Source organism: Canis lupus, chromosome 16, assembly GCF_011100685.1.
Source record: "Canis lupus familiaris isolate Mischka breed German Shepherd chromosome 16, alternate assembly UU_Cfam_GSD_1.0, whole genome shotgun sequence".
NCBI classification, from domain to species: domain Eukaryota; kingdom Metazoa; phylum Chordata; class Mammalia; order Carnivora; family Canidae; genus Canis; species Canis lupus.
Genome location: NC_049237.1, coordinates 10,496,224 through 10,521,111, shown reverse-complemented (window position 1 = coordinate 10,521,111; position 24,888 = coordinate 10,496,224). Strand labels below are relative to the sequence as shown.

The 24,888-nt window shown below is 44.9% G+C and overlaps 1 protein-coding gene across 1 annotated transcript in view; it reads right to left on the bottom strand.

The window, feature by feature from the left end:
• DGKI (diacylglycerol kinase iota) overlaps nt 1-22,825 on the bottom strand; it is a 428,692-nt gene extending 405,867 nt beyond the window's left edge. Inside the window, 2 exon segments of the mRNA XM_038559441.1 lie at nt 22,463-22,747; nt 22,749-22,825. Of these exon segments, the coding sequence (XP_038415369.1) occupies nt 22,463-22,747; nt 22,749-22,825 (362 nt within the window).
• Nucleotides 22,826-24,888: the final 2,063 nt, after the last annotated feature.

The following is a 24,888-nucleotide window of genomic DNA, read 5'->3' as shown; positions in this document are numbered from 1 at the left end:
AATTACCACCCCTTCCCATGTCACAGAGACTTGGGACAGACAAAATGCCTAATGAAACTCTTTTAAGTAAACTAAAAACATTATTGTCTGTTCAAAAATTCTAAAGAAATACACTGATTTGTCAAATCTCCTATTGTTCTTACTGAGGAAGAACAGAGCGAAAAACTTCTAGTTCACCATGGTGAGTTGGACATACACCTCTCTCTCCCAGCTCCCTCTGGAAACTCCCACTAAAATGAAAGTAAAGGAAATAAAAGACATAATTTCACAAGAACAAAGAAAACAGGCAAGATGCCAGCAAAAGGGATGACGACAAGATTTTTAGAAGCTAGAGAGTGAGTAGAAGTGATTGTGTGCAGGCAGGAAGAGGATGCTGGAAATTAAGTATATCAAGGAGGGAGAAGCAAATGAGAGGTGGAGTCCCCTGCTTTGTTCCAGAGAAGCTCTGGATCAGAGGCACCAGGTCCTGCAGAAGGCGAGGCTGGGGGAGGGGCCTGAAAGGGAGCCAAAGGCTTTACAGACACTCTTTAGATCCCTCCCTGAACAGCCTGGTGGCTACTCCTGCTGCACACAGCCAGGACGCTGGAGATTTAGTTCCTAAAGAGACTAAATCAGAGAGAACCAGAAACATCAACCACACCTTGGTTTGAGTCTGAGCCCCTCCACTGAGGGGAGAGAGATCAACCAAAAATCTACACACAGAATAGTCAAAATCCCAGCCTCAGAGAAGTTAACGGGTGCAAACCTCTTAAAAGGAAAGTAGAGTGTTCTCTTCAGAGAACTGAACAGAAAACGTTCATGTTTAGGGTTTTCCCAGGAAAACAAATGACGTCCCCAACCAATGACACCATAGTGAAGCTTAGTCGTCTCACAAGTCGCATATGTGTACACAGCGAGCTTCTGTGCAGCCTTTTGGGGCCTCTCTCTTAAATATGAATGGATCATCAGATATTTGAATACAAAGTCCAACATGAAAGAAGGTACTAACATTAAAAGAAAAATAATTTTTTTTGAAAAAAGAAAACAGAGTTAATATAGGCCAAACAAAATGTCCAAAAATTATCACTAATATCCTTAGGGAAATAAAAGATATTAAAGCCCTGAAACAAGAATGGAGTACTATAAAAAAAAAAAAGAACTCTAGAAAATAAGAAAGAACACTTAGAAATTATTCAGGATCACAACAAAACTAAAGATCCAATAAAAGGATGGAAAATACATGAGGAAATCCCCCAGAGGACAGATAGAAGGTAAGGAAAACTTTTTATAGAAAAGAAAATTAGAGGAATATTCCAGTAGATACAAGTAGCTATATAATATAACCAGGGAAAACCGGTAGATAGAGTGGAAAAATGATACCAGAAAATTGCTTACAACTAAGTTTTCAGATTGAAGAGATCTAAAAAGTTCCCACACCATGAATATATGCACCCATGCTAAGGCACATATTCTCTTTAAGTATAAAGAGGAAAAAAAATTAAACCCACAGAGAACGAAAAAAAAATAAAAAGCCAGCAAAGTTATTGAGAAACAAGTGGATTTGGACTTCTCAACTGCAACTCTTAGAAGCAGAGCAGCAACACAGAAATGCCCTCACCACTCTGAGGTAAAATTATTTCCCGTCCAGAACTCCATACCCTGAAAAACTCTCGATTAAGAGTGAGGGCAGGAAAGAAAAAAAAAAAAAAAAAAGATATTCTCTAACATGAAAAGACTTAAAATATCTACCACCTTCTGTGCACTCTGTCCGAGGAAGCCACCTCCTGGGAAACTTTTTCCAGTTGGTCATCTAAAAATATGATGGGAAAAAAAATAAAAAATAAAGAAATAAATAAAAAGATGATGGGGGAAAAAAAACTATCCAAGAATGTCATGCTCTCGAAATTGTCATATGCTCCACCTAATGAGGCATAATCCAAAGAAGGAATCTCAGAAATCTAGAAAACAGGGAAGAAAGATTGCCCCATGGTACCCACCAGCCCAGAAAGGGGGGAGATGGGAGGGAACCAGAGCTCTCTACTCAGAAACAAGGAAACTGAATCATGACTTGTTATTTGTAAATGCCATAGAAGACGTATGGCTCTTTTAAGAAGTTTATGGAAAAATTAGAAACAAATCCACATAAAAAAGTATTTTTAAATGAGACCAATAATATAAGGAAGGAAATGTCTTCAGTAGTGCCCTGGGTGGCTCAGACATCCATAAGATTTACAGAGTCAATAACAGAAGCATTTATGAACAATTTAAATAAAATTGTGAGCATTACTGGAAAGATGAAAGAAGGGACACGTGCAGATGGGACAAAAGAGAATGAAATCCTCACCTTCTCATAGGAAACAGTTGAGAGAGATTACAAAAACAATCATTTATAAATAGAAATGTAGAATCCAGAAGAAACAGCTAACATGTCACAACAGCTTCTGGGGAAGTGGGACTATGGGAGAAACACGGAGAAGCGAATCACATATTTGTCATAAGCCTGTGCTAGTTAACTACAAACTATGCAATAAGCTATACTTACATATTTACCTTGACTTAAATAAATGTTATATTTATAACCAAAACCAAAAATTGGTTTTAGTTAACTATGAACTATGCATCAAGCTACAGTTATGTGCTACTTTGATTTAAATAAATTTTATATTCAAAAACTAAAGCCAAAAGTTGGCTAATCCTCACATACCTGCATGAGCACACCTCCAAAATGATGTGTACCACTGGCAAGGCCATGCTCCAGAGCTGTCACAAAGAAATGTGGTTACCCTGAGAAGTCCATAAGGTCTTCACATCCTTCCATCACAGATGGCACACACATGATCTAGCGTGGTGGTAGTGCAGCAGTGTCTTGCATCTAGACGGGGTTTACAATCCACAAAGTGCATATGTCATTCCATGCAACCTCAACCATCATGCTGTGCAATAGGTATCACCAGCCTCATTTTTCAGATGAGGACACAAGACTTCAGAGACAGTGAGACCTACCTGAGGGTTAGCAAGTGACACACAAACAAGCTAATTCCATTTTCAAACATACACAAACACACACATACATGGTAGCAGTATTTTCCAACACGGATAGACAATGACACATTAACAGACTTATTTTCTAATTTTTAAAACAATTTTATCTATTTATTAGAGAGAGAGAGAGAGAGAGAGCGCATGAGCTTGGGGAGAGGCAGATGGAGAGGGAGCCTGATATGGAACCTGATCCCAGGACCCCAAGGTCATGACCTGAGCCCAAGGAGTCACTTAACTGAGTCATCCAGGCACCCCCCAGACTTATTTTCTGACTTTATTTATGCCTTTGTCGATTTAGGACAGTGAAGAAGGAACATTTTTGAAAGAAGGCTATCGAGGGAAAAAACTGAGGGTCACTTTTTTTTTTCATTTAAAACAAAAGTGGCTTCACTGAGTAACATGGGAAGGAATAAAAAGTTTTGCATCTTAGAGTTTACTATTATGAAATGCAATTACAGCATTGCTGGGTGGTCTCTACATAATTAACAGTCGGGTTTGTTGAAAGGTAGACAGAGTTTTTAAATCTTGAAATCCTGAAATTAAGTTTGCAGGCTGTGTCCCCACATCAGACAGGTCATGTGGGCCTGCAGGCCCAAGATTACTACTACTCATCACTCTGGGTGGCCTTGAATCAAGCTCTACTCCCTCCCGTATGTTAATATTACTTTGATCTCCAACTTGTTCTCTCTTCTACCCAATTTTTTCTATTTTCCATTTATACAAGAAAAATGATGATTTTCCAAAATGCAGAGGGGGGCTAGCTCTGAAGTCTTGCAATGCAACGTACCTAACACAAAGAATGAACTAGGCACCGCCCTAATCCTTCAAGAGCCAGCATGAAAGCCACGGGACAGAATTGGTCACACTGACTTTCCACCGCAATGCTGCACTCCATTTACTGAAGATTAGGTCTGAAAAGAGTGTGCAGTTTGCAGCTGAAAGCAAATCTTTCCTGGCTGCAAAATTACCTGTATTTCTATTAACTGGTCCAGCCAATCCCTATTCATGTAAGAGTGTTAGACAGTAACACAGTCCTCTGACAGTGAACAACGTTTAAGCTGCTCAACTACTATTTTCTAATAAATTCAAAACACATATTTCTCTATTAATTTGTCCAGTGCTTTCTAGGGGGACCTTTCCACTTCATTAACAAAATTTCAATGATGATGTGATTTGGGGAGTTTCTCCAAACAGATTAGAAAGAAAAGTCCCAGGGGAGGTGAATTGGGAGATGGGCATTAAGGAGGGCACTTGTGACAAATCACTAAATTCTACCCCCCAAAGCTAGCACTATACTGTATGTTAACTAGAATTTAAATAAAATCTTGAAAGGGAAAAAAAAATTCCCAGTTCTAAGGCACCCTATCCTCTCAAACTTCCCCAATGGTTACCTGGTTTGAACACCAAATCTAACCACTTATTTACACTTTATGGAAAAATGAGTTTCATGTTCAGGCTCTGAGTACATCTCACATTCTCCTTACTCAGTCTTTCCCAGATTCTCATGGATTTGAGATTCGCCCTTCTTCCTTGTGTCCTCCTTCCTCCTTTCTATTGTCCCACAGGCAGGAGAGGAGCATGGCTTTCAGCCACCATGGTCACTGCAGAGACAACAGAGATCTCCCTTCCCTCTTCATGCCCTGAAGGAGGGAGGGAAGCTCTTGTCCACTCTGGAAGGTTTCATGGCAGAGCAGGGGACAGGCGTCACTTCTGCAGCAATGACTTCTGCAGTAATAATAGTGTCTCCAGAAAGAGGAATTAGAAATGGATCCAGGAAGAACAGGGACTTTCCCACATTTGGGTCCAGAGTGTCACCTCTCTGCCCTATCTTCAATGGCTCTCTGTTAACTACAAAATTCAAACCCTTCTGATGGCATGAAGGCGTTCTATCATGAGATTTAAGTTACCTTTCTTGCCTGACCTTTCATTATGTATCTCCCTACTCAAAGCAAAATTATCCCATAATTCACATGGCTGCTCCAGTACCTTATTCATTCCACTCACCAAGTCCTTTCTCATACAATCCTTCCGGCTGGCTTGTTTTCCATACCTGCCCTCCTTGCACCCTATCTCCCCTTGTTGGAATCCTACCAATACTTCAAAGCCAATGTTTCAAGAAAACTCCCAAACATAACTAACTTCTCTCCCTCCCTTTGGTGCTTCTACAACCCAGAAATGACCATGTGTGTCACTTTATGCCTACTGTTTGTAGCTTTGTTCAAGCTGCTGATGCCGAAGAGGTACAGAATAGATAAAATTTCTAGTAAAGATCCTTCATGTGTGGATTTATAGGTAGTGGAGCCTGTTGAAAGCTTCCACTCCAAAAAAACTCAAATGGCTGATTGCAGGGGCTATTGAAAAGAGAGTAGAAGCAAATGGAATGTGTTCCAAAATTCTAGTTTGCCATTTGGAACTTAAAGGCATGTTTCCTCCATTGAATCCGGGGTATGAACGAATTCACTTAGCCATCCTCTCTTCATCTTGAAGGCATGCTTAACCATTATCTGCTCTAGAAGATCTTTTTTCCACTCTTGCATCTGATGTAGGCGCCCTTCCTCTGGGGCCCCCAACCATCCCTCCATCTCTGTACTTATCACTATGTATTGCTACAGGTCAATCCCTGCTTCTCCCTCACTAGACTGTAAAAGCTAGATAACAGAATTTCTTCTCTTTTATTTCTAGCACTTAGCATAGTATTTGGCATACAGTAGGCACTCAACACATTTTTTTGTTTCCCCAATAAGTTATAATCAGTTTAAATCACTTTAAGATAGAAATTATTTATTATTTGACTCTGGATTCTTCAGCAAGGGCTTTGCATGAACAGCATGTGAGTATTCTATAACTATTCCTATAAGATGGGTGAGTTTTCGTCCAGACAACTGCTCGTGTTATTAACATAGGTGAGAAAAACCCAATGATTCTCCCCTTGGTGCCTTTTTTTTTTTTTTTTTTTTTTTAGTACTTTTTCCTGATTTTCAATATCAAGACTTCAAAGAAAGCACTTGATGCGTGGGAGAGCCTCAGAGACCAGGGAGATTCATGTATTTCATTTCTCATGTCCTAAAGCTTCTCTTCTTTTCCATTTTTCATCATCCTCACAAATTATCTCACTCCCTTCAGCTGAGGATGCACATTACTCAGGTTATTTTTAGAACACCCTTGTGTGCAATATTGGCAGTTCAAAGCACCAGAGAGAATCCACACAAACACACAAGGATTCCCTGGGGTTTTTGCTTTGTCCTTGAAGCTCTTTTCATAGTCTCCTAAGGTCTTTCCTGTAAGAACCAGGTGAGCCACCTTAAAGGTTCAAGTTCATGCATTTACTTACATGCCTATGTGGTGAATTTACAATAAATCCTTATTGAACGTAATGAGAACTAGTGTTAAGAATGAAACAAGGAGCCTAATAAGCAATTTCTGTGATGTAGAACCTGAAGCTGCACATTCATATTGCCAAGTTCTGCATACTCTGCATGGTGGACCACGCCCTTGCCAAATTTCAGGAATCTCCTGATGGGGAAGCAGTGATGCTCTTCACCCACCCTTCCCTTGGGCTCCAAATACAACAACTGTAAGGCCAAGCTAGGTATTCTCGAGGGCAAAACAGCCAGTCCACCCAAAAGCCACAGAACTTGTTCCCGGCTGCACAGAGCTCTGCATATCTGGCAATTTACAGGAAGATGAAGCTTACAAAGGAAAGAGAAGACAAATTTCCTGTTCTTACCCTTACAGGGATTGGTTATCACTGGGGCGGGGGGCGGGGGGGGGGGGGCGGGAGGCGGGTAGGGATGTGACCAGCAACATGATGGAGAACACCAAGAATGACCTTCCCCTTTTCCCTGTCTTCAGTGCTCTCTTCTTCCTACTATACTTCTAAAGTATAACTTTGTAATTAGAGAACTAGATTTCTTCATTCAAGAACTATATTCAGTGTTGTCATTTAAGGATGACCGGCTAGCAGTTTCTAGAGGTTTGATCAATTAGTGTCTTGACATTAATCTCTCAAAGAAGCACTGTTCAATAGACCTGTCTTCAGTGATAAAAACGGTTTGTATCTGTGCTGTTCAATACGGTGCCTAGTAGTTACCATGGCTATGAACCACTTAATGTGTGGCTACTGTGACTGAGGAATTGGGTTCAAATTCAATGTATTAAATGACTTCTGATAGGCACATGTGGCTCGTGTCTACTGTACTGGGCAGCGCTCATATCTGAAACAGTAGAAGGCTATCCTCTGGACAAAATAAGTAATGTTTTTGGCCCCCAAATATAGGTTTAGTGAAAAGCAGATGGATTTCTTTATAAGTTCTGCGTCAACACACTAAAAGAAAGTTCACCAAAACCTCACAGACAAATAGCTTAAGCCACTTTTAGAAAGGTTGACCACAGGCATCTCTCCAACAGCAGCAGGGTCAAGGGGGAGGAGATGCGGGGCATAAGTCTGAAAAATAGAGGTAATAGTAAATAGTTCTTAAGAGCTTGACATTTCTTATTTAGGAAAGAAGGGAGAGAAGGATGGAGAGAGGGATGGAAGGAGGGAGAGTGGGAGGGAAGGAGGAAGAAAAGGAAAGGGAATCCTGAACATTCTAGAAGTGCTTGGTGTCTGAAATAAATATGAAACATGCCAAATAAACATTTAGCCAAACTGAAATGACAAACCTTAAGTGAAATGGCTGCATCTTAAGCAAGACACCGGAAATTTCATGAGTAATTTGTCGAATTGGCAACCTGAATATTTGGCTTTTGGAACAAGTTTTACAGCAGTTGGCCTGAACCCATGCTAACCCATATACTCACAGCAGCCTACCACCACAGCAGGGAAGTAAGTTCCTAGAGCCATGCCCATATACACACAGGTTGTACCCTTTGCTTAGGACACCTAGAGGAGGGGGCAGGTGGAGGCTGAAACCCACCCTAAGTGCCACCTACCACCTGCAGAGTCTGGCTCTGGGGCTGAGAAAGAGCTCGGAAGTAAGAGAGGCTTTTTATTAACTTGTCCACTTAGACTTGGAACCTGTTTCTAATTCAAACAAAGATACCGCATGTGCTCGTGGTGGCCCTGGTTAGACCACATTTTTAGTTTACTGCTCAATTCTTATGAAGAAAGTCATGGAGAAACCAGTATGCTGTCAAATTAGGGACACACAGAACAGTGGCTTTGCAATCACCTTTAGATAAGGGAAAACTGAAGAATGAAAGTGGAGATGGTTTAGTCTAAAGAAACAGAGGGCTAAAGAGAAATATAATACCTGACTTCAAATACTTGAAGACCTACCATATAGCAAAATGGGGAGGGTTAATCTAAATGCCCCACCAGAAGGGCAAATGTAATGCCAGTAGGCAAAAAATAAAGGAGTCAGGGTTAGCCTCAACATGGAGGCAACATGGGATCATGGGGAAAATTGTATGCCTTGGGTGACCTAGAACTGAGTCTGAATCCTGATCCCATCAGCTAATACTTCTTTGACGTGAATCAAATTACTTCCCTCTGTGAGATTCAGTGTCCTCATTTGTAAAATAGAAATAACTAAATTCAGACAGTTGCTGTGATAATTAGATACGAGAACAACAAAACAGGAGGCACGAAGTACCTAAGTTATGCTAAATATCCATAAAATGGTAGTGTCTTATTTTTCCTTATAATGAAAACTTTCCAACTATTAGACCTAAGCACAGTATAACACTCTCCCAGGTGTAGCCAAGAACACCTGACAGGGAAGACATTCACCAGCCTCTGCTGTGGACTATTTGCCAATTGACTCTTTATCAGTTAGTTTTTTGGGGGAGTTTTTTGGTGGGAGAAGGGGTTGTGTTTTTTGTTTGTTTGTTTGTTTTTGTTGTTGTTGTTGTTTTGCTTTTTTTACTTAAACAAAGAGGAAGTGCATTGATAAGATGTTGGATAGTTCACAATTTAATCGAAAGGCTGGGGGATCCATGCTTGGAATAGACAGCAGCAAGGGCAGAAGGAACTGTCCTACCGGGGAATTGTTAATGGATATGAACAAACTGTCACTTCCTCTGACAGCCTTTAAGAGGTCAAATCCAAAAGAGCTTGAACTGTTGAAACTCAGGTCATATGCCCTAAGATAGTGTCAGTGCGGTAAGAGGAAGCCAGTGGTGACAGCTTCCAGAGACCTCAGTGGCCTCCATGGCTCAGAGCCGGGTACCTTGATGTACAACCCCAAGAGACTGCACACAATAGGGTAGAGGTGATTCCCAAGAAGAGAACAGGGTAGATCTATACATCTATACCGGGATATAGCACTGGCCAAGGAGGTCTCCTGACGCTGAAATCCTGGCTTCATTGCTTGCTAGCTATGAGGTCCTGAGACGGTACTTTATTCCCCTGTGCCTCAGTTTTCTCTTCTGTCCAATTTTATTTTTTTTAAAGATTTTATTTATTTATTCATAGACACACAGAGAGAAAGGCAGAGACACAGGCAGAGGGAGAAGCAGGCTCCACACAGGGAACCCGACATGGGACTCGATCCTGGGTCTCCAAGATCACACCCCAGGCTGCAGGCAGCGCCAAACCGCTGCGCCACCCGGGCTGCCCTTCTGTCCAACTTTAAATAGTAACAGCATCTACCTGATAGAGTTGTTGTAAGAATTAACTGGAATAAAGTATGCAAATCACTTAGCACGGTTCCTGGCACTTATAATAAGACCTCAGTAAATAACATTATTGTGACTGGTAATATTACTATTAATAATGCTGAGGGTACACCACTGAGCACCCCTCGGAAGTGCTTTTTCTAAAGACATGGAGGCTTTTGCTCCTCTGTGGCTTCATGCCAGGAGAGAAGTCAATGATTCCAGTCCTCTCCTTTCCAGCCCTCTAGACTTGATTTCTCCATGTAGATGATGGTTTCCTACAACACCAGACCTGCTTCACAAAAGCTGTTTTAAGTAATTGTAAAAAGTGCACAATGAAATATCTGAGAAGCACTAATTGCTGGGTAGATGCTAAAACCAACTATACTAATGAACTCACACCACAGTGGGAATAACCGTTCGCCATTTGTGGATTCATCCACGTATTATTTCTTCTGAAGATTACTTTTAGTTCCTGGAAGAGATACTTTGCCATAAATGGGAGGGCAATTTACTGGAAGTTAAAGACCAGCTTCCAAGCATCCCATCTGCTCCCGGAAAGAGGTATTTTCTCTCAAATGGCCTGGTGAGGGGGTCGGGGGAGCAGTGGTGTGCAGCACACTCTCAGGAAACAACAAAGTTTGCTCCCTTAACAGCTCCCATAAAGCAGTTCACTAAAGAAAATATATTTGTCTAGGCACACATAAATTTCACAACAGTCTGGATAACCTATAGCAGAGATGACATGAATGCCTCGAAAAGCAGGGCCTTGGGCTTCCACACACAGATCATGCAGCCTTTAAGATTAATGATAGTGCAATCAAAAAAATATATCACCTGACAGCCCTGTAATTCGACAATCTCCTCTTTTACACACATAACTATAGAAGAATGACACACACTCATGTCTCAGATACATGCCTTCCCCTATACTCCTACCCTCTTCACTGATAAAACTGAACTCCAGGACTTATGCTAGCCGTGCGGTACTCTCTTTTATCTTCAGTTGCTAGCAAAATCTCAATACAATGAAATCTTGTCCACGATCCAACTCTCCACTGCAACCAAATTCTATTCTGTGCCATGTTACTTCAAAAACTTAGAATTCTAAATTATCCAGAACATTCCATTGAGATGTTCTCAGTTAATATCAAATATGGCCTCAAAAGCATACCTGTTTGGCTGTCATATTTTCTGGAGACACTTCCAAATCCTTAAAAGTGCAAGGAGCTTATGAATGCTGCACAACCTTAGTCACAGGTCACGAGAGTTTGGCTATTAGGTGATCAGCTATATAGAACGTTCTTCACACATTCAGCAAATGTGTTGAGGTGCCTACTTCTCCTCCTAAAATCACTGAGCCACAAGAGCATACGCTATATGGAGACGTGAAATGCAGTTGCTGTAAAAATGAAATGCTATTCTTGGAATACCTATATCATTACTTGAACTGAATCTCCTTTACAATGAAATGGCTGCTGCCTAGCAACTAATGCAAAGGAAGAGCCTGAATATTTCTTTTTTTTTTCTCCCAGTAGAGGAGTGATAAACATATACCATCCCGCCAGTGGTTTCACGTTTTTGAACCTACAAAAAAGAGTAATGAGATCAACAATGAGGTCATCCTCCTTGTCAATGTGATATGGATTTGATATGCCAGCCAGTGACTGATTTCAACTTTGCCCATTGTGATTAACAACTGAGATAAATTCAAGTAAATAAAATTAACAAAAGGGAGATGTTGCTATCAACCTACGCAGAGAACGGTGCATGGAAGCAGTGCCCTGAAATGAAAAGAATGTGGGACTTTTTGGAAACTAGCCTAAGCCTGGAAGTGCCCCTTACTAGCCCATCACTTAGTGGTCATGCCTGTTTCCCGAAATGTGCAATGGCCATAAAACCAGTACCTACCCCACCTGTTGCCTAAGATCGTTCTGAGGGTAAAATTAGATCAAGTACACGAAAGCAGTTTATAAATGGTAAAGCCCTAAAAGTGCCACACACATCTTTATTATAAGTACTTAAATTTAGTCAGTATTAACAGTGTAAGAAATCTCCAGAAATCTGTCTTAAAAAAAAAAATCCCTTAGATTTTGTTATAATTCCACACTGGCTCATAGAAAGCTTCTGTTTTAATCTTTAAATAGCTTTGTCGTTTATTTTTGAACTAGAGATTTATTTCGCTAAGAAATTCTGAAGGTTTTCTTCAAATGGGAAAGAATGACTCAGGTTTTTAAAATCATCCTTTGGAACTTTCTAGGTGACTATAACGGTGCACATGCATACACTTATGAATTCTGAAGGGTGTCGTTATGAATTAACTTATACTGCAAGTACTTACAGCCTGAATAGGCCCTCCTGTTAAAGGTGAAGACTCAGCTCTCCTGGGATTACTTACTAATACTTATTATTACTTATTGATACTTATTAATACTTATTAAAAAATAAAAAATCAAATTGGTGCTCACTGGACCATTTCAACCACAAAAGGTACACATAAATCAGTTCTAACTTCTTCACTGGACCCCAAGCCACCGTACCATTAACCACTCCTCTCAAGTTCCACTCTGCTTCCAACAGATCACAAGGTCTCGTAGTGGAAGCAGCATTTGAAGGAGCGGGCTGTAATCCCTGCAAATCATTTCTCTGCCCCAGGAACCTGGATCTATTTCCCCATCTCATGCAATGGAAAATTCATACAGTTTTAGAAAGAGCCACCCAAGAAAGCTCAATGTTGGCCTGCCTACAGTTCCCGGTAGCACGGGGCTATTCCCAGAGCCGAGTCCATGCTGGGACAGGAAAGGAACTCTTGCTCTGCCAGCCAATCAACCTGTCTCTATGTCCTGTGTCAGGACTGGCTGGACCCACCTAAATGATGGGCCCGTGGATCTCTCCTCTCAGGGGATGTTAGTCCAATAAACCACCAGATGGTGGAACTGGGGCTATTTGCACACAGAGAGAGTGGGAAAGGGTGAAAGAAGAACCAAGGTGCAAAGTTGCCTTAAGAGAGCAGTGGGCAGCCACGGGCATGGATTTTACATCTGCCATTTCACTGGCTTTGTGACCTCAGGCAATTTGCTTAAACTCGGAGCCTCAGGACCCTTGTCTGTCAAATGGAAGTAGTAACAGTCCCGACTTGATTGAGGCTGAAAGGAAACGCTACCTATAAAGTGTTCAGAAGCTCTTGGCACAGAGTAAACATTTAGCAAAATCAGGACCTTATACTGATTAATATTCACAAGTAGGTAGTTAAGTAAATTAACACTTACAGTCCGCATCTCAATCCTAAGAAGAGCTTGTTTCTTCTCTTAGCTGCGCTGCACAAAGACTTTGGAAATATGTGGGCTGTCTCTGCTGCCTTGGGGAATGGTCTGTCAGCGGCCACTGGGAAGGGCAAGAACAACTGGTTTCCACTGGACTTTGGCCACTGTGAGAAAAGGTGGTGTAGACCAGGAAGGTTCAGAGGCTCCATGGGTTTTCACTCTGCCAGGGAAGATCATGCTCTGAGGCTTCTAGGGTTCAAGGTTTTTGCACTTCCTGTCTTACTTTAGATGCTGAGGACAGTGCTTCAATTGGAGAGAGACAAAAATATGCTATAGCTTAGTCTTTGCATTGAGAGGGGGCCAATTTAAAAGGAAGAAACCGTTTTAAATCAGGCTCTTTTCTCCAAAACCCCTACAGGGAATGCTCTCTGTCTCAGAGAGAGATTGCCTCACACCCGGTTACCTACCTAAGGACAGTGATGAGAACACAGTCCTTTCGGCTTGAAGAATGCTCCAGAAGTTTGTCTCAAAAGTCATATGTGGAACCCTTCCCAACCGCTTCCGCATAAGCTTATATATAGCCCCTTTCATCTTTAAACAAATTACTTTCAAGTGTTTTTAAAACAAAAATGTATTTTTTTCCATAGAATTTTTGACATATTTCTGGTATACAAAGGAATGACACATTTTAAAAATGTACTTTGAACTTTTCAAGGAGTCTCTTTTCTGGCTATTTCCTGAAAATCTGCATGATAACACAAAAGCAACCAAACTGCCTTTCCTTTGCCTTTTGTAGAAAAAAAAATGAATTAACTTCCTCAGTACTATTCCACGGTCTTGAGCCAGTTTTATTTGTTCAACAAATATTTAATAACCACCTACAATTTTAAAAAGTAAATTCTGTTGTTTGGCCTGGTTGGGAAAACTGATAGAACATCCCAGAAGGCTGAGCCTTCCATTTCTGAAATAATCCAGGCCAGGTAGCATCTGGGAAGCTTTTTCTCTGATTGCCAGGACAGGGCGGCAGGCCATTGTCTGGACGCATAAAGCAGACATCATCGAGCCAGGCCAGAAGAGAAATGACCTCTGTCCTGGAGTCCCTGGTGACAACTCTATTTCTAGTACCTCTGTCTTTATCTGTGTATCTATTCCTGACACTTGAAGCTCTGAGACCCCTGTTATCCAATACTTCCATGCCTGACTTCCTGCTCCCAAATGACTGGTCTGGGGGTGTGGGCCACTGCTGCTTGGCACATTGACCATGCGCATCATCTCTGACCTTGGCTTCCTGCCTACGCCAGTTTCCACAGCACTTAGGGGCAACTTGATCCTCTTCACACGCTCTAGTAAGAGTCAACTAATTTTTAGTATGTTGTGAAAGCAAAAGTGCATATCCTATACCTCGGTGAGTGCCAAAACCTTTAAGTTTCCTAAGTACAGAGCTATCTTATTTTCATATTCTCTGAATAATTTGATTGCTAGCTACTGACATGTGACTCATGTTCAACATTTTGAAGAATAATCACCAAGTTTCCTTAGCTGGACATAACTATGAAAGACACCACTCCAACACTCGTAGCACTTACTTTGTGGCGGAAGCATTACGAGCATCAACCTTCAACCAATTCCACAGGCTGGGGTACTACCATCAGTGCGTACTATTTCATCAGTGAGGCAATAAAGGCACAGAGAGATTAAGTAACTTGCCTGAGGTCACCCAGCAGGCAGAGATGGATGGAGAACCAAACGCGGTGGTAGGGCTCTAGAGTCAGGGCTGTTAACCACAATCCCACCTGTGTCTCATGACATTAGAGAGTAATTATAATGAGACTGGGTTGCAGTTGAGTTCTTACTGCTTTAAGCTTTGATTTTTTTCCCCACTCCATCCAGCAAGCCAGACCATTAATGTGATAGCTCAAATGACAATTGGTTCTTATCAGAGCATTATTTATGAATCTGCAAATTTAACAGCAAATCTCCACTTGAGTAGAATGCATGGAGGTTAAGGACTACAGAAGTCCCTGTCAGAAAGCTGTTGTCTGTAAAAACAAAACAAAACAAAACTGAAAACAGTATTTACTCCATTTCAAAGGCTCACAAAACCTCAGGGCTGGAAGGGAAGGAGTTGAACATTCATCTGCAAAGACCCTTCTTCCCATCCCTACCCAACCTCAGCCAGTGCACACACATCTGACTATCCGATTTCCTCTAAGGGAACAGAGCAATGCTCGTGCCACTTCCCCTTGAGCCCCGTGGGTGTCTGGACACTCACCACCATCCTTCAAGGGTGGTAAATGTACGTGGCTAAAAGGTAGCTAACACTTTTTTGAAGGATGTCTTATGAAGCTAGTGAAAAACAAAAGCTCAGCGTCACTACGTCGACAAAGAAACTCTTCCTCTTAAAAAAAAAATAAAGATTTTATGTATTTATTCATGAGGGATACATAGAGAGAGGCAGAGACACAGGCGGAGGAAGAAGGAGGCTCCATGCAGGGAGCCCAATGCAGGACTCGATCCCAGGACCCCGGGATCACGACCTGAGCCAAAGGCAGATGCTCAACCGCTGAGTCACCCAGGTGCTCCAAGAAATTCTTCCTAAAATAACCTTCCCACCCAACTCAAGTGGGTGACCTGCAAAGGGAGAGTGAGGTGATAGGGAGCGGAGGCCCTGGAAGGCAGGACCTGGGCTGGTGGACAGCAGGACAGGTTCCAGGAACCGGCGGGGTGCGGGGGTGGGGGGGAGGTAGAGAGCCATCTTCCTGCAGCTCTAAATTCTAATCATGGAGTGGGGGGGAGTCAATGGGAATATTCCCCGAGGAGGAAATCAATGATGCCCCCTTAGAAAGGAATGAGACAGACAGAAAGGAGAGCCTGAGAGCTAATTAGTGCTACTCAGAAGGCAAATTAAGGTCTTTTCTTTGACAAGCCACAAATAGCTGGTTAAGTCGGAGCCTGCCACCCCTCTCCAGCCTCCAACAGCTGGCCGATGCAGGTACTCACGCAGGAAGAGGGCCACAGAAACACAGCTCCGGGCTGTCGGACAAAGTGTAAATGAGAAGACCAACCTTTCTTTTGGTGGAAAGGCCAAATTGCAGCGGAGATGGACAGGGAATGGGAAGAGTAGTCATTTATTTAAAGAAGGCAATTAAATTCATTCATCCAATAAATATTTATCCAACACCTACTGAGTAATAAGAACAGGATTCAGAAATTCAACTGATAAGGTGCAATTTGCATCTTCAAAGGAGCTAACAACTTAGCGGGGAATAATAACTGGAAAAGTTAACTCTGCAAGGCGCTGTGCTGAGTCCTTTGCATAAAGCAACCCATGCAATTCTCATCACAAACCTCTAAGGTAGGCATCACTATTACCCCCATTTTAGAGATGAATATGTGGGGTCACATGACATGCCCAAGACCAGCTAGAAGATGCCAGGTTCAAACCCCAGTTGAATTCTCACACCCGAAGATCACAGGGTAGTCCTAACACAGGTTTTTGGAAGTGCCATGTTGAGGACACAGGAAGACCCACCACCTGTCACAGAAAGTGGACACTTTGGAGCTTAACCCTCAGGAGGAGTTTGCCTGGTGAACAAGCCAGAGAGGAATTATGGGGGCATTCTGTGCAAGCAGACGTTTTTTGGCATTTTAACTTCTTTAATCTTCTTCTACATTGCTTTGGTTTGTTATGCCTTGCAATAAGCATAACATTCCAACCAGTTCAAACAATTCCAACAGTTCAAATAGTTCCAGCCAGTTCAAACAATTTGAAATTAGTCCATTTTTATAGTTATTTCATGCAAATTAAATTTCCAAGGAAAAAAAAGAACCTGCAGTTTAGACGTTTTTTGCTCCTTACCTTGGTCCCTCGGTTATCCACCATTGATGTGGAGCAACTGTTGTCCTAAAACTAAAATTAGAGGGTCTTAGCGAAAGTAATTAGGATTGGTGTTATCAACATAAACCCAAGTCAGAAAGTAAATGTCATGTCAGCCTCTAGGCAATGGTCCTTCTAGATGCTTCCAGCTTCACACAGTTCTGAGCCCCCTTCAAGAACAACTCAGGGTTGCCTAAAAGATGTGTATCCCAGAACCCGGCCCCATCGGACAGGGAAGGTGTAGCCAGCCTCACTGGGAGTCCTCATTTTCTCTATTAGAGAGGCTGAAATGTTCCAAAGAGCTACCTCTACTCTAATTAAAGTTGACCCTATGACGCAATGCCATTGTTGCCACAGCAGAAACAAACACCAGCACAACCCCCTCCAACTTCTCCTCCCCCTGATGCCACAGGATCCAATGCTGTCACCCTACCATGTAAAAAGCAAGCCTCTGAAAGATCAACTAGAGCAGACTGAGTACTCTGAACAACGGTTCCAGTGCAATCCTGCCCAGTTGGTGTCCTGAATGAGGACGTCTACACTTAGCCAAGTCTTTTTTTTTTTTTTTAATTTTTATTTATTTACGATAGTCACACAGAGAGAAAGAGAGAGAGAGAGGCAGAGACATAGGCAGAGGGAGAAGCAGGCTCCATGCACCGGGAGCCCGACGTGGGATTCGATCCCGGGTCTCCAGGATCACGCCCTGGGCCAAAGGCAGGTGCTAAACCGCTGCGCCACCCAGGGATCCCCACTTAGCCAAGTCTTAAGGAATTATTCAGGAAGGAAACATTAAATTAGAATTGAAGTTTTCATCTGATCCTGAAGGCTCTAAATAGTGAGCAAATGTATGAAACATAAAATAAGCAAAATTGATTTACAAAGGAGGATACTGCGTACTGATATTCAGGAGAAAACTTTGCCCGCACACGATTGGTTCTTGTGCAAGGAAAAACAGAGTCCATGCTGTCCTATTTGGCTTTCTACATCCCACTGGCCTTTCCTATAATCATACAATCTTGCTTTGCAGGAAAAAAAAAAAAAAAACAAGAATGGAAACTATGTTCTTGTCAACCTGTAAAGAATAACAAATCATTTTTTACCAAGTTGTCTAACCTAAGGACTTTAATAGTTCCTGCCAGTTACTTCTGTATCATACCAAAATTCCCCTCTAAGGAGGGTTTGGCAGGACTGTCCCGGAGCATAAGTCAGGAAGCTGAAGCATACCATCAACATCTTATACATAATGGTAGCTGCCCAGGCCTTCTTACAAGTGAAATCATACCTCATTATGTATTTTGGGCTGCCCAAGGACACACACACAAGCCAGTTGTTCACTGGACCTAGGTTCACCTACACAACATCTGTGTAATTTTTATTCAAAGGCATGTAAAACTCTAACAGGGGCATCTTCATGATTATGGCAGGTGTCACGTAGGTGGTTTTGTTCTAAGAAGCAAAACTAATACATGTTTCGGTGACCATGGGTTTATATTCATTTTTATTCTGACATAGTAAGGGAATTATTTATATTCTTTTTTTAAAGATTTTATTTATTTATTCATGAGAGACACAAAGAGAGAGAGAGAGAGAGGCAGAGACACAGTAGACGGAGGGAGAAGCAGGCTCCATACAGCGAGCCTGACGTGGGACTTGACCCTGGGTCTCCAGGATCACGCCGTGGGCTGAAGGCAGCGCTAAACCACTGAGCCACCCGGCTGCCCTATATTCATTTTTATTTTTGACATAGTAGAGGAACTCCTTAAATTTATATGGCTAAAGGGAGATGACCCAGAGTGAGTAAGAGATAATATATAATGACCTGTGACCTATTACAAAGGAGGTGAACAACAGCTCACATCACACACATACACACACACACACATATATATGCTTGCACACTCGTGGAGAGGCTTCCAACCCGAAGTGAATGTTGAGGGAAGCAGAACGTGGTTTAAAGGGAGCACCCGAGTGAAATAAGTCAATCGGAAAAGGACAAACATTATATGGTCTCATTCATTTGGGGAATATAAAAATTAGTGAAAGGGAATAAAGGGAAAGGAGAGAAAAATGAGTGAAAATATCAGTGAGGGTGACAAAACATGAGAGACACCTAACTCTGGGAAATGAACAAGGGGTAGTGGAAGGGGAGGTGGGTGGGGGGTTGGGGTGACTGGGTGATAGGCACTGAGGTGGGCACTTGGCAGGATGAGCACTGGGTGTTATGCTATATGTTGGCAAACTGAACTCCAATAAAAAAATTTTAAAAAGAATAAATAAAGGGAGCACCCTTTAGAGTCAGATCTTGGTTTGCAATCTGCCTCCTACTCAAGTCCTATCCCTCAAGTTCATTGTCTGTAGAATGAATAGAACAGAAATATATAGAAATAACCATAACCACACATAAGACCATCATGACAAGTAAACAGGATGGCATATGCAGTGCCTGGTACGAGGAACATCAGCTACCCTCTTCTTCCCCTCCCCTGTGGATTTCTGAAAGAATTTTTTTTTTTTACTAACTTAAATGGGAATTCTTACAGCAGTTTTAAAAAAACCCAGTTCCTACACATTATATAGTCGTTGGCACATATGTATCATGTTGCAGCACCATAATTTGCAAAGAAAAAGGAAGTAGTAATTTTAAGAGAAAAGTACCAGCTCACTTGCACTGCCTTCTAAAACCTTTAGCTTTACAGTCTACAGAGACTATTTGCTCTAGGGGAGCAGAATCTGAAATAAAGGAAAACTCTTCATGGGAAAAATGGCTTCCCCCCCAAAAAAAAAGGCTAAGAAAGAAAAGATAATGAGGGGAAATCTAGAGGTATATAAAGAGTTTATTTTACTTAACAAAGTAAAAGTCAGGCAAAATGAATAATCTGCCTCCAGAAATGGTTATTTAAAGGCTTTTTGTAAAGGGCTCCAGTTCCTAAAAAGACAGGAGTCACTGCATATGCCCACCCACTCCTCATTTATTTTTAAAATCTAGCTTATATGTTCCTTAGCAACAGAAGGAGCAGATGAGACCCCCCTACACACACGCACACGCACACCCTCTCCCAAAGTCCCCTTCTTCTTTCCTGTCAAGTGTCATTCTGCAAATTCCCATGTTCTCCAAAAGATATTTTTTACCTACCTGCAAGGCTCCTCTTCCCCCCCACCTCACACAACCCCCTTACACAAATGGCCAGGCTTCCCCCACCAACCGACCCCTTGACTCAGGCTCCATCCCCTGATGTACTCCCAACCTGTCTCCACGAACACCCACCCCACCAGTCGCTGTCCTCGGGTGCCCCCGGGAGTGAGGCGGCGTGGGCCTCAGAGAGGGGCCAGGGCCCAACTCCAGCCAGAGCTGTACTTTCTTTACAGACTACCTGTTAACCCACCAGCAAAATGGTCAGGCCCAGCTACACCTGAATCCAGCAGGAACAGCTGCCATGCGAGTGGGGAGGCCACTCACCCTGACTCTAAAAAAGATAATAATAGTAATCAAACGGGTGACCCAGGACAAACATGTGCCAGATGGAATCACCTATGTCTTCGCTGTCTTTCCTCTGACTTTGGGACTCCCTGGCCTTGTTTGGCTGGGCACCCGTTTATGAGCTCAAAGATCAATTGTTTAGCCTTTGGGCAAAAAATAGGGCAGCAATCCTCAGATATTAATGTGCTTAAGCATTGCCTCAGGAGGCTGTTAAAGATTCCCACCCACGGACTGTTTGATTTTGTAAGTCTGGGGTGGCAGGCCTTTTTAACCAGCCCCCTGAGGTGATGCTGAAGCAGGTGGTTCCATGAATTGGAGATTGTAAAGCTTTATTTGAAAGGAAATGTTCACAAAGTGGGATCCACCTCGATGGATTGGAAGGCAGATGCCGTATTCTTAGTACTTTACAGAAAAATTCTGTGTCCATGTCTATGTTTGTGTGTGCACACACACACATGCATGCGTGGGCGTGCAATCCAGAAAGCCATGCCCCACTCACACAGCGCCCAGGTCCAGGAGAGAGCCTCAGGGAATGACCCCCTGCCAAGAGGCACGCTGAAATGATTTCCCTTGCAAACTCTGGCCTCAGAGCCCTACCCACTGTCGCCAGGAGTCCAATGAATACCAGTAACGCAGGAGAGTTTCTCAGCTCAGAAGCCCAGACCTACAATGTGCTTAATGTAATCAACACCCCCCCCCCCCCCAAACCCACAGCTCCCAAATTAGACTGGATATGGTCCCTGTTCCCCTAAGGGCTGGGCAGGCCATCATCACTAGGAAGTAGAACTGCCTGTGTCCTAGCATACCTCCCTAGAGCTACCCCACTCTCCAACACCTATTTTTAGAAACCAAAAAATATAAAGAGAAAGATTCATTTGATCCTGATCTATGTGAGTAACTAAAAGAGCAAGTCAAGTGGGAAACTCCCTCGGTGCACAGTGAACAAAATGCACGCAGGTGATGCGGGAGCCACAGCCTCACCAGCAAGACCGATTCCGAGTCATCAGAAGCCAACCAACACTTAGAGACACGGGGCCCATGCCCTAGTGACTGGGGCCTCGAGTCCAGGCAATGCCTACGGGGATCCCAATGATTCACACACATGCCCCCATAAACACAACACACGCCCTCACAAACCCACACACCTCTGTCATCTGCTTTTGCTTACATAACAGCACATGGTGTGGCAGGCTTAATACTTTATATGGGTTTCTGGAAAGGACTGCCGGCTCAAAGGAGTCAGGTCACACTAATGTTTTTTACTGACCCCTTTTCAGGAAATGCTCAGAGCCCAGCAAGTGCAAATGTTTGTAATTCTATGCTTATTTATTGCCTTGACTTTAAAACTAACCCAGCAGTAAGGGGAGAGTCTCTGAAACTCTCGGAACCTCTCAAAAGCTTTCTTCTTGCCTGAGGATGCGGGTGGGGAGGTGGAGCAGAGAACGTACTGAATCTTCATTTCTCATGTTTCCATACTGAAACACTTTGGGGTCATCTCTTATGATAACTTGGTGGCCCTTTATCCTACACTGTCCTTGTCTCTCAGTTGCATCCGTCCTCAGGGGCAAGCATGGCCCCATTGTGGCACTCACCCCGGACTGACCTGCGGGTTCCCCACCTCCTGGTGCTGGGCACCCCCCACCCTCCACTGGGGGGGAGAGGGAGAGAGCACGGGTATAGGTAACCCCCTCCCCAGGTGACCACCCACAGACTTCCCTGTACATCGACCCTTCCCTGATGGGAGATTTCAGGGCAGGGCCAACTTCCCCAAGGATTCCTCGTCAGTGCGGTGCTGTTCCTTCCTGTCTGTAGGGCCATCTCCACTGATCTCAACTACCGAGTTCGTGCCAAAGGTTCATCCAAGGAAATCCAGGAGGTAGGGGGAGTGGCTACAGATGACACCGGCTTAGGGACAACTTTGCGGACTTCTCTCGGGGAAACTGAGCCCCGCTCAGGTGCACACGCATGACGGTTGCTGCCGTGACCTCAGGGACCCAGTCTTCTGTCTTGTTCCAGAGGGAAACCGGGCGCCCCTAGCTCCCCGCCAGCCCGGGTGCTGGGAGGAGACGAGGCTGCATCTCCCCACCAGGGGGAGAGAGAAGGAGAGGGTACCCAGGAGCAGAGCGCGCGCGCCGGCGGGCCAGGCGCCCCCAGGTCGGCGGGAGCGCCTGGGGGGGGGGGGGGCGAGCTCTCCGCCCGGCGCCGCACCTGTGCACCCGCGCCTACCTGTAAGACACCTGCTTCCGGAAAGTTAAGTTCCGCAGCTTCTCCTCCAGCGCCTCGTCCTTCTCCTTCGGGCCGCCGGCCGCGGGCTCCTCCAGGGCGGCGGCCCCCAGCGCCGCCGCTGCCCCCGCGCCCCGCGGCTCCGCGCCGCCCTCGGCGCCCAGGCAGCAGCTCCCGCCGCCGCCGCCCGGCGCGCCCTTGTCCTCTCCCGCCGCGGAGCCGGGGTTCATGGCGACCGCTGCGGCGGCCGCGGACCGAGCCGGGGCGGCGGCGTCGCGGGGGCCGGGCCGCCACTGCGGGAGAGCGAGCCGCTCGGCGCGCCGCTGGCAGGGGCGGCAAATGGCAGCCCCTTCCCGCAGCATCCATCCGCGGCTGCACCGCACCGGGGCATTGTGGGAAACTCCGTGCCTCCACGCCCCCTCCCCGACCAATCGGAGGCCGCCTCCCCCGCCCCCGCGGCCAACCCGCGCCCGCCCGCCGCCCTTTCCCTAAATCGGGGGCGCGAGCCAGAGCTGCCCGCGGGCTCTGCCCCGAGGCGCGGGGCTGCGGAGGGGAGGCCGGGGCGGGGGGCGCGGACCGGGCGGCAGGAGAGCAGAGCGGAACTCGGGGGGCGGGGGGCACCCAGGGGGCAGCTCGCGGCGCCCCGGTCGGTGCACGGGGAGGCGGGGGCCGCCGCCGGGTTCGAGCGCCCCGACGCCCGGTGCGCGGTGCCGGGCCAGCGCGGCTCCCTGCGCGTGCGGAGCTCGAGGCCCGCGGGCAGCTCGGGGGGTGGGGCGCGCGCCGTGCGGACCCGGAGAGAAAGGGTGCCCGGCGTCAAGTGAGCGGCGGGGGGCAGGCGGGTCAAGCTTAAGCTACGGGCGAGGCGCCCCGCTTCTCCCCCGGGGCGAGGGCTGGGACCCCTTGCTCCGCGCATCCCCCAGCCGGCCCAGCGTCTGCCTCGCACACCGCACAGCGCACAGCGCACACCGCACACCGCACACCGCACAGCGCAGGCTATTCCTCAACAGCTGCTACTTCCATCGAAGAGGGTCTCGGGATGGGCAGCCCGGGGGGGGGGGGGGGGGGGGGCGGGGGCTCCGCGGTTTAGCGCCGCCTTCCGCCCAGGGCGTGATCCTGGGGTCTCGGGATCGAGTCCCACGTCGGGCTCCCTGCGTGGAGCCTGCTTCTCCCTCTGCCTGTGTCTCTGCCCCTCTCTCTCTCTGTGTGTGTCTCTCATGAATAAAATTAAAAAAAAAAAAAAAGAAAGAAAGCCCAGATAGTGGTTATTAAGCTTCCATTTTTATAAGACAAGTGCCATACGTAGCACTTGACACGCTTATCTCCGCATCTTCACAGCACTCCTTCAAATGTTAGTGGCTTCCTCCTTTGCTCCGGCTCGTGCAACTAGGAACTGGCAGAGGCAGGACCCGCACCCAGGCTGTCTGGTGGTAGGGGGTTGCCCCTCACCCCTGTGCCATGTGCCTCATCCTCAGAGGGGCCTGGGGGAGTGAGGTGCTTCAACAGTAATGTTCGATGAGATCTACGAATATCTAGTGTATCCCTAAGACCACAAAAACATCATCTTACCTGAATTATTGGACAGCCTCCTAACTGCTCGCCATATCTTCTTCAATCAACTCTAGCTCAACCCCTAAGATACTTCTGATATGATATCCTCCATTTGAAACTCCTCGAATTATGTCATAGGCTCATTAGGGCAAAGTTCACATAACCCCTGAACTGATTTTCAAGGCCACATTAGTGGGTGGTGTGCCGGCCCTGCCACCTCCCCTTCCTATTTTTCTGACAGCGCCACTCTGAATGGGACTATGTACAAGTGCCAGATGCTTTCTGCTCCCATCTTTGCACACCCAGGTCTGCTCCCCCCTAGTGATCTTCTTCCCATCGCTCGTATTCGCCTAGCTAACTACAATGATACTTCCATTGGATTTGAGTTGGCACGCCACTTCCTGCTAGAGGCTCCATTGATCTTCTACACCATGATGGGTGTGTCTCCAACAGGTTCCCAATGTACCATTATACCACATTTTGACCAGTGTAACTGTTGGCCACTTGTCTGTCTCTACCATATGTCTGTGGAGGCTATATATTGTTTATTACCATGTCTCCAGTAATGAGGATAACAATTAGGCATATTTGTAGGTCATCATTAAATGTTTATTGACTTAGAAAAGAAAAACAAATGATTTTGAAGATATACAGAGATGCTCAAATTCACTCCTTATAAAAGAAACTCAATTTTAAACTATAATAAGATGTCATTTTTAAAAAATAAACAGTTTGATCATAGATGGTATTGATGATGGATTAGGAAAACCAACACTTCCTCAAATTATTGGGGTAGTTTGATACAATCTCCCTGATGGGAAATTTGCCAGTATCTATCAATACTTGGAATGCACAACCTAATTAACCCAGCAATTCCACTT